The sequence below is a fragment of the Oncorhynchus nerka genome, linkage group LG14, assembly GCF_034236695.1.
Source record: "Oncorhynchus nerka isolate Pitt River linkage group LG14, Oner_Uvic_2.0, whole genome shotgun sequence".
NCBI classification, from domain to species: domain Eukaryota; kingdom Metazoa; phylum Chordata; class Actinopteri; order Salmoniformes; family Salmonidae; genus Oncorhynchus; species Oncorhynchus nerka.
Window position 1 is genome coordinate 9809649 of NC_088409.1, and position 9029 is coordinate 9818677.

The 9029-nt window shown below is 45.4% G+C and overlaps 1 protein-coding gene across 1 annotated transcript; it reads right to left on the reverse strand.

Moving 5' to 3' along the window:
• Positions 1-12: 12 nt before the first annotated feature.
• On the reverse strand, positions 13-6225 carry LOC135575116 (CCN family member 3-like). Its single transcript, XM_065027327.1, has 5 exons — positions 6067-6225; positions 5715-5943; positions 5110-5364; positions 2808-3019; positions 13-1363 (listed from the first exon to the last, which is right to left on the reverse strand). Exons 1-5 carry the CDS (start codon positions 6115-6117, stop codon positions 1070-1072), a joined length of 1041 nt encoding a protein of 346 aa, XP_064883399.1. The 5' UTR covers positions 6118-6225; the 3' UTR covers positions 13-1069.
• Positions 6226-9029: the final 2804 nt, after the last annotated feature.

A 9029-nucleotide genomic window follows, 5' to 3' on the forward strand; every position in this document is an offset into this window, starting at 1 on the left:
GGAGGCTCAGGCTGTTTAAAACTGACCCAGGAGCTGTGTATGATCTCCTGAGGCCGTTTGAGTCAGGCTGTTTAAAACTGACCCAGGAGCTGTGTATGATCTCCTGAGGCCATTTGAGTCAGGCTGTTTAAAACTGACCCAGGAGCTGTGTATGATCTCCTGAGGCCATTTGAGTCAGGCTGTTTAAAACTGACCCAGGAGCTGTGTATGATCACTGAGGCCGTTTGAGTCAGTCTTTTTAAAACTGACCCAGGAGCTGTGTATGATCACTGAGGCCGTTTGAGTCAGAGTCTTTTTAAAACTGACCCAGGAGCTGTGTATGATCACTGAGGCCGTTTGAGTCAGAGTCTTTTTAAAACTGACCCAGGAGCTGTGTATGATCACTGAGGCCGTTTGAGTCAGAGTCTTTTTAAAACTGACCCAGGAGCTGTGTATGATCACTGAGGCCGTTTGAGTCAGGCTGTTTAAAACTGACCCAGGAGCTGTGTATGATCACTGAGGCCGTTTGCAGAAAAAGGAAAACTCTGTGGTTAATGTTTCCAGTTATATCAGATGCAGAAAGCTCATCTATTCTGTAAAGGTAGCTAAGTGCTGACTGTGAGAATCTCAATTGCATACTCCTCGTGTCCTCTCTCCTCACGCCCTCTTTCCTCACTCTCCTCTCTCCTCACGCCCTCTCTCCTTACTCTCTCTCTCTCCTCTTGCCCTCTCTCCTCACGCCCTCTCTCCTCACGCCCTCTCTCCTCGCGCCCTCTCTCCTCGCGCCCTCTCTCCTCGCGCCCTCTCTCCTCTCTCCTCGCCTCCCTAAAAACCCATTGGAGGAGAATGTCAAAGGGGAGGGACATCTGGCTTTCTCATCCAATGGGTTTTGAGAAGGAGGCGAGGAGAGAGGAACGCGATAAGTATGCAATTGAGATTCTCCCTCCTGAGACCAACAATACACCTTCAGGAAGATGTTGTCAAGAACATTTAGAGTCACGAACATATAGAGTCACCCGACTACAGTACAGTACAATACTACCTTCACGGAGGAATAGGAGAAACTGTCGTTGTGTCTGTGGTAACAGCGTTATAACCTGTAACCGCTGTAGACCAGGTCTGATGGTCGATACACGACGTTGTCTCTGGGACAGTGGTAGTGGCAGGCGCAGGTGTTGATGAACATCACGGGTTTCTTGATGGCTTCACCCTGAGCACATTGGAACTCTACCTGCACTGTCTCGGTGCTGTGGGGGGTGCAGCAACGCCCGTCCGTACACACACCACAGTACCGGGGCTTGTAGGTCAGCACGCTGGTGCAGTTCTTATAGCTGAACCGGATGGGTTTCACCGCCTTCTTCATCCTCAGGCACTTGCTTCCTCTCTGAGGATTTAGAGGAGGGAAATGGTTGTCAGTCGGTGAAACACTGGAACACTTCTGTCGTGTATTTTGTCAGAGCTCTTGTGAGTTTTGTTAGTCGGAAGATTTGCATTTAGTCTGAATGGCAAGTTGAACTTGAACTTCTATTCTGCTATTTAAATTTGTGATGTATTTTCCCTCTACAACTGTGATTTGGTTTGTATTATTAGTACAGTAACAGTGGGTTGAGTATCCTACTGCTGGTATTAGTATAGTAACAGTGGGTTGAGTATCCTACTGCTGGTATTAGTATAGTAACAGTGGGTTGAGTATCCTACCTTAGGAACATCCTACTGCTGGTATTAGTATAGTAACAGTGGGTTGAGTATCCTACTGCTGGTATTAGTATAGTAACAGTGGGTTGAGTATCCTACAGTGGGGAACATCCTACTGCTGGTATTAGTACAGTAACAGTGGGTTGAGTATCCTACTGCTGGTATTAGTACAGTAACAGTGGGTTGAGTATCCTACCTTAGGAACATCCTACTGCTGGTATTAGTATAGTAACAGTGGGTTGAGTATCCTACTGCTGGTATTAGTATAGTAACAGTGGGTTGAGTATCCTACCTTAGGAATATCCTACTGCTGGTATTAGTATAGTAACAGTGGGTTGAGTATCCTACTGCTGGTATTAGTATAGTAACAGTGGGTTGAGTATCCTACTGCTGGTATTAGTATAGTAACAGTGGGTTGAGTATCCTACCTTAGGAACATCCTACTGCTGGTATTAGTATAGTAACAGTGGGTTGAGTATCCTACTGCTGGTATTAGTACAGTAACAGTGGGTTGAGTATCCTACCTTAGGAATATCCTACTGCTGGTATTAGTATAGTAACAGTGGGTTGAGTATCCTACCTTAGGAATATCCTACTGCTGGTATTAGTACAGTAACAGTGGGTTGAGTATCCTACCTTAGGAACATCCTACTGCTGGTATTAGTATAGTAACAGTGGGTTGAGTATCCTACCTTAGGAACATCCTACTGCTGGTATTAGTACAGTGACAGTGAGTTGAGTATCCTACCTTAGGAATATCCTACTGCTGGTATTAGTATAGTAACAGTGGGTTGAGTATCCTACCTTAGGAACATCCTACTGCTGGTATTAGTACACTTGACAGTGGGTTGAGTATCCTACCTTAGGAATATCCTACTGCTGGTATTAGTACAGTAACAGTGGGTTGAGTATCCTACCTTAGGAACATCCTACTGCTGGTATTAGTACAGTAACAGTGGGTTGAGTATCCTACCGCTGGTATTAGTACAGTAACAGTGGGTTGAGTATCCTACTGCTGGTATTAGTACAGTAACAGTGGGTTGAGTATCCTACTGCTGGTATTAGTATAGTAACAGTGGGTTGAGTATCCTACCGCTGGTATTAGTACAGTAACAGTGGGTTGAGTATCCTACCTTAGGAACATCCTGTTGCTGTTTGTCGCAGGGCCTGACGATGCATAGACGCGTCTGCTTGACCATCTCACAGCGGGGGTTCTTGTTGGTGACCCGGGTGGAGATGCTCATGCCACAGGTGCGAGAGCAGGCGCCCCACTCCGTAGTCTGCTCTATGCAGTTAGTACTGGGGTCCCACGAGTCAAACCCCACTGTCTCCTCCTGTCTGTAGGCTGTACGGGAGGACAGGGAGAGACACACCGGATGAGACAGATGTTGTTGCCATGGGAAATACAGATGCACGCTAGATTGATTGATGGATGTAAGAATTACTGGGCAGAAGTGCATAAGAGGAAACGTATGTTTGGCTGGTATTGGGATCTGCGTGTTTTGCATAATTAATTCCCCTACATTGGTGTATAATCAATATACAGGTAATCCAATTCACAGTTCTATCGGAATTTCTTTAGGTGCCTAAAGTCCATTGATCACAGATGAAGAACGATCCAAGGTACATCACATTCCAGAGAACATGAAATGGAATGTTTTGGCTCCAGAGGTCTACACAGAGGCTTCCGGGGATAAATCAACTTGCTCTGTGAGTCTCTCGCTCTGTACTCCGAGGCAATTCAGCATTTCCCTTCACACAGAGCCAGCCAGGTCAACCTAGAGGCATGCCAGAATCTGTCTCTTGACTTTGTGGCTTGCACCAGAGTACCAGTCACGTCAGAAGCAGAGAGAAGTAGAGAGGGGAACTGCGTCCCACGTGGAACCCTATCTGCTATGTAGTACACTAGAGACTGTTATTTTACTGATACTCTTTAATTAATTGTTATTTGTTATTTATTTGTTATTTTACTGATACTCTTTAATTCATTGTTATTTGTTATTTATTTGTTATTTTACTGATACTCTTTAATGATTTGTTATTTGTTATTTAATTATTTTTTACTTATCTATTTTTTACTTAACACTTATTTTTCTTAAAACTGCATTGTTGGTTAAGGGCTTGTCAGAAAACATTTCACTGTAAGGTCTACCTACACCTGTTCTATTCAACATTTCACTGTAAGGTCTACCTACACCTGTTCTATTCAACATTTCACTGTAAGGTCTACCTACACCTGTTCTATTCAACATTTCACTGTAAGGTCTACTACACCTGTTCTATTCAACATTTCACTGTAAGGTCTACCTACACCTGTTGTATTCAGCATTTCACTGTAAGGTCTACCTACACCTGTTCTATTCAACATTTCACTGTAAGGTCTACCTACACCTGTTGTATTCAGCATTTCACTGTAAGGTCTACCTACACCTGTTGTATTCAGCATTTCACTGTAAGGTCTACCTACACCTGTTGTATTCAGCATTTCACTGTAAGGTCTACCTACACCTGTTGTATTCAGCATTTCACTGTAAGGTCTACCTACACCTGTTGTATTCAGCATTTCACTGTAAGGTCTACCTACACCTGTTGTATTCAGCATTTCACTGTAAGGTCTACCTACACCTGTTGTATTCAGCATTTCACTGTAAGGTCTACCTACACCTGTTGTATTCAGCATTTCACTGTAAGGTCTACCTACACCTGTTGTATTCAGCATTTCACTGTAAGGTCTACCTACACCTGTTTATTCAACATTTCAGTCTACCTACACCTGTTCTATTCAGCAGGTTTACACCTGTTGTATTCAGCATTTCACTGTAAGGTCTACCTACACCTGTTGTATTCAGCATTTCACTGTAAGGTCTACCTACACCTGTTGTATTCAGCATTTCACTGTAAGGTCTACTACACCTGTTGTATTCAGCATTTCACTGTAAGGTCTACCTACATCTGTTGTATTCAGCATTTCACTGTAAGGTCTACTACACCTGTTGTATTCAGCATTTCACTGTAAGGTCTACTACACCTGTTGTATTCAGCATTTCACTGTAAGGTCTACCTACACCTGTTGTATTCAGCATTTCACTGTAAGGTCTACTACACCTGTTGTATTCATTTCACATTTCACTGTCAGCAAGGTCTACCTACACCTGTTGTATTCAGCATTTCAGGTCTACCTACACCTGTTGTATTCAGCATTTCACTAACACCTGTTGTATTCAGCATTTCACTGTAAGGTCTACCTACACCTGTTGTATTCAGCATTTCACTGTAAGGTCTACTACACCTGTTGTATTCAGCATTTCACTGTAAGGTCTACTACACCTGTTGTATTCAGCATTTCACTGTAAGGTCTACTACACCTGTTGTATTCAGCACATGTGACAAATAACACTTGGATCTGATTTGAGTGCAGATAGACTGAGTGCTTACCAGCCATGGCGAAGCTTCCCAAGGCACTGGCCTCTGGTTGGGGCTCACATACCCACTTCTCACAGCACTCCCCTGGGACCACCACCTTCCTGGGTAGAGGGCAGTCTGGGCCCGGCAGCATCACGTCCAGGTTGCAGCGCGGCACGCAGGCGATCTGACCGTCCCTGCAGGTGCACTGATACTTGCAGCTGGGGAAGAAGGTCTCTCCGTTCTGATACACTGAACCGTCCAACAGGCAGACGTCTCCCTCATGTGCTGTGGAAGAGAGGAGGACACAAGAAAAGCACAAATCATTATTTAACATTTTTAATTTCCAATACTCATATCTGGATAAAATCCTAAACGTCATATGTTTAAGTGTTTGTGTCTTCAAATGAATGTGAATTGTCATCATCATCATCATCATCATCAATAGCTGTTAGATAGGGGCGGGGCCCCCGCTGCCACTCTTCGATTACCTTTGACCTTTTTCAAAAGGAGGCGAGAGAAGACGAGAGGTACGCAGGAGTTGAGCAAATCCAATTGAGACAAGGCCAGGGAATCTACCCCGTTCTGACACCTACACTAGAACATCACTGGTTCAATATAATTAACAAATGACTCACCGACACAGACACCTGTCCTCTGGTGTACATCGGCCGTGTAGTCGCAGTTCAGACCCCTGTGTGTATCACAGGGACTTATTTCTGAGCACGCCTCTCCTTTCTGCCGGGCACAGACCAGACAGCATGCGCAGTCATCCAGAATCAACTGGACCCCGGGGGCGCACAGCGGAGGCTCTTGCGGACAGAGGCACCTGGTCTGACACACCTGCGCCAAGATCTGGGAGCAAATCTGGAGAGAAAAAAGGGAAAACTGTTCAAGTGTGACTTTTCAAAGTTGTTGCTCCTTGTTTTCATATTCTTCAGATAATATAGTTTGGACGAGCCTACTGTAACGTTAAATTAATTTATTTACCTGTGTTGAAATGTAGAAAACGAAAAGGGTTCTCTCTGCAAGCTTAGACATCCTGATTCAGTGAAAGGTAGTTTTCTCTTTGTAGACTTTTCCCTCCTTTGTATCTTGCTCAAGCTCTGTAAATCCCTTTGGCGTGCTTCAGAAGTGTGTGCAGAGCCATTTATAACGGTCCTGTCTAACGACACAGTGACGCGTGGAGGAGGGGAAGGAGGAGGGGGAGGAGGAGGGGAAGGAGGAGGAGGAGCGATGGAGGAAGGGGAAGGAGGAGGGAGGGAGGGAGGGGGAGGGATGGAGGGAGGGAGGGATTAACACCCTGGCCCTGGTAGAGTCTGGGAATTCTGACATCTGATTGGATCAGGATGAGACTCACATTTTCCTGTTAGATCCTGAGTTCTTCGCACACAGAGGAAGGCTACGTTACTAGTATTCAGAACACAGAAGCTCATTTGACAGTTTTACTGCTGCTATTCATATCAATAATCAAAATTTTTCATGATCATTCAAATGAACCTACTTCAAACTAGTTCCTCCGTTCCCTGATTTTCATTATTGTGCTCATTACATCTCTGGAATTAAAATAGTTCTAGTTTGGCTGCAGAATAGATATCACACTGGTCGATCTGGTTTGACTGCAGAATAGATATCACACTGGTCAATCTGGTTTGACTGCAGAATAGATATCACACTGGTCGATCTGGTTTGACTGCAGAATAGATATCACACTGGTCAATCTGGTTTGACTGCAGAATAGATATCACACTGGTCAATCTGGTTTGACTGCAGAATAGATATCACACTGGTCAATCTGGTTTGACTGCAGAATAGATATCACACTGGTCGATCTGGTTTGACTGCAGAATAGATATCACACTGGTCGATCTGGTTTGACTGCAGAATAGATATCACACTGGTCAATCTGGTTTGACTGCAGAATAGATATCACACTGGTCAATCTGGTTTGACTGCAGAATAGATATCACACTGGTCGATCTGGTTTGGCTGCAGAATAGATATCACACTGGTCGATCTGGTTTGACTGCAGAATAGATATCACACTGGTCGATCTGGTTTGGCTGCAGAATAGATATCACACTGGTCGATCTGGTTTGGCTGCAGAATAGATAAACCAGTAAAGCCCCTCTTCCACGATGGTGGCTCCTTAGATGTCAGTCAGCAGTCAGTGGGCAAGAGGTTTCTCTTTGGAACGTTTGCTGGCTGCATAACTACAAATCTAGGGGGAAACGTAGATGGCTACTCCATCTGAGGTTTTATCTAACGAGTTATGGTGTGGTTATGGTGTGGTGGGTGCCTCTGCCTGAAGTAGGACAAATGAGGCAACTGGCTGAATCAGCCCACATGAGTGACATCACCACTGTGTTGGCCAGTGTTTTAAAATACCATGTCTGAGTCTCAAACGGCACCCCAGTGTCTTCCAGTGTTGTTCAGCCTGGGCATGTTCTTTAGTCTCTGTCTGACACATAGACCGTTGAGATTTGTGTCAGGGATTTGTCCAGTTGGAGATGGGGATTTGTCCAGTTGGAGATGGGGATTTGTCCAGTTGGAGATGGGGACTTGTCCAGTTGGAGATGGGGATTTGTCCAGTTGGAGATGGGGACTTGGACAGTTGGAGATGGGGACTTGGACAGTTGGAGATGGGGATTTGGCCAGTTGGAGATTGGGGATTTGGCCAGTTGGAGATGGGGATTTGTCCAGTTGGAGATGGGGATTTGTCCATTTGGAGATGGGGATTTGTCCAGTTGGAGATGGGGATGTGTCCAGTTGGAGATGGGGATTTGGTCAGTTAGAGATGGGGATTTGGCCAGTTGGAGATGGGGTTTTGTCCAGTTGGAGATGGGGATGTGTCCAGTTGGAGATGGGGATGTGTCCAGTTGGAGATGGGGATTTGGTCAGTTAGAGATGGGGATTTGGACAGTTGGAGATGGGGATTTGGTCAGTTAGAGATGGGGATTTGGACAGTTGAGAGATGGGGATTTGGTCAGTTAGAGATGGGGATTTGGACAGTTAGAGATGGGGATTTGTCCAGTTGGAGATGGGGATTTGTCCAGTTGGAGATGGGGATTTGGACAGTTGGAGATGGGGATTTAAGCCAGTTGGGGATTTGTCCAGTTGGAGGATTTGGCCAGTTGGAGATGGGGATGTGTCCAGTTGGAGATGGGGATTTGTCCAGTTGGAGATGGGGATTTGTCCAGTTGAGATGGGGATTTGTCAGTTGGAGATGGGGATTTGTCAGTTGGAGATGGGGATTTGGTCAGTGAGAGATGGGGATTTGGCCAGTTGGAGATGGGGTTTTTGTCAGTTGGAGATTTGTCCAGTTGGAGATGGGGATTTGTCCAGTTAGAGATGGGGATTTCCAGTTGGAGATGGGGATTTGGTCAGTTAGAGATGGGGATTTGGACAGTTGGAGATGGGGATTTGTCAGTTAGAGATGGGGATTTGGACAGTTGGAGATGGGGATTTGTCAGTTAGAGATGGGGATTTGGACAGTTGGAGATGGGGATTTGGGGTTTGGACAGTTGGAGATGGGGATTTGGCCAGTTGGAGATGGGGATGTGTCCAGTTGGAGATGGGGATTTGTCCAGTTGGAGATGGGGATTTGTCCAGTTGGAGATGGGGATTTGTCCAGTTGGAGATGGGGATGTGTCCAGTTGGAGATGGGGATTTGGTCAGTTAGAGATGGGGATTTGGCCAGTTGGAGATGGGGTTTTGTCCAGTTGGAGATGGGGATGTGTCCAGTTGGAGATGGGGATTTGGTCAGTTAGAGATGGGGATTTGGACAGTTGGAGATGGGGATTTGGTCAGTTAGAGATGGGGATTTGTCCATTGAGATGGGGATCTATTTGTCCAGTTGGAGATGGGGAAATTGTCCATTGGAGATGGGGATTTGTCAGTTAGAGATGGGGATTTGGTCAGTTGGAGATGGGGATTTGGTCCAGTTGGAGATG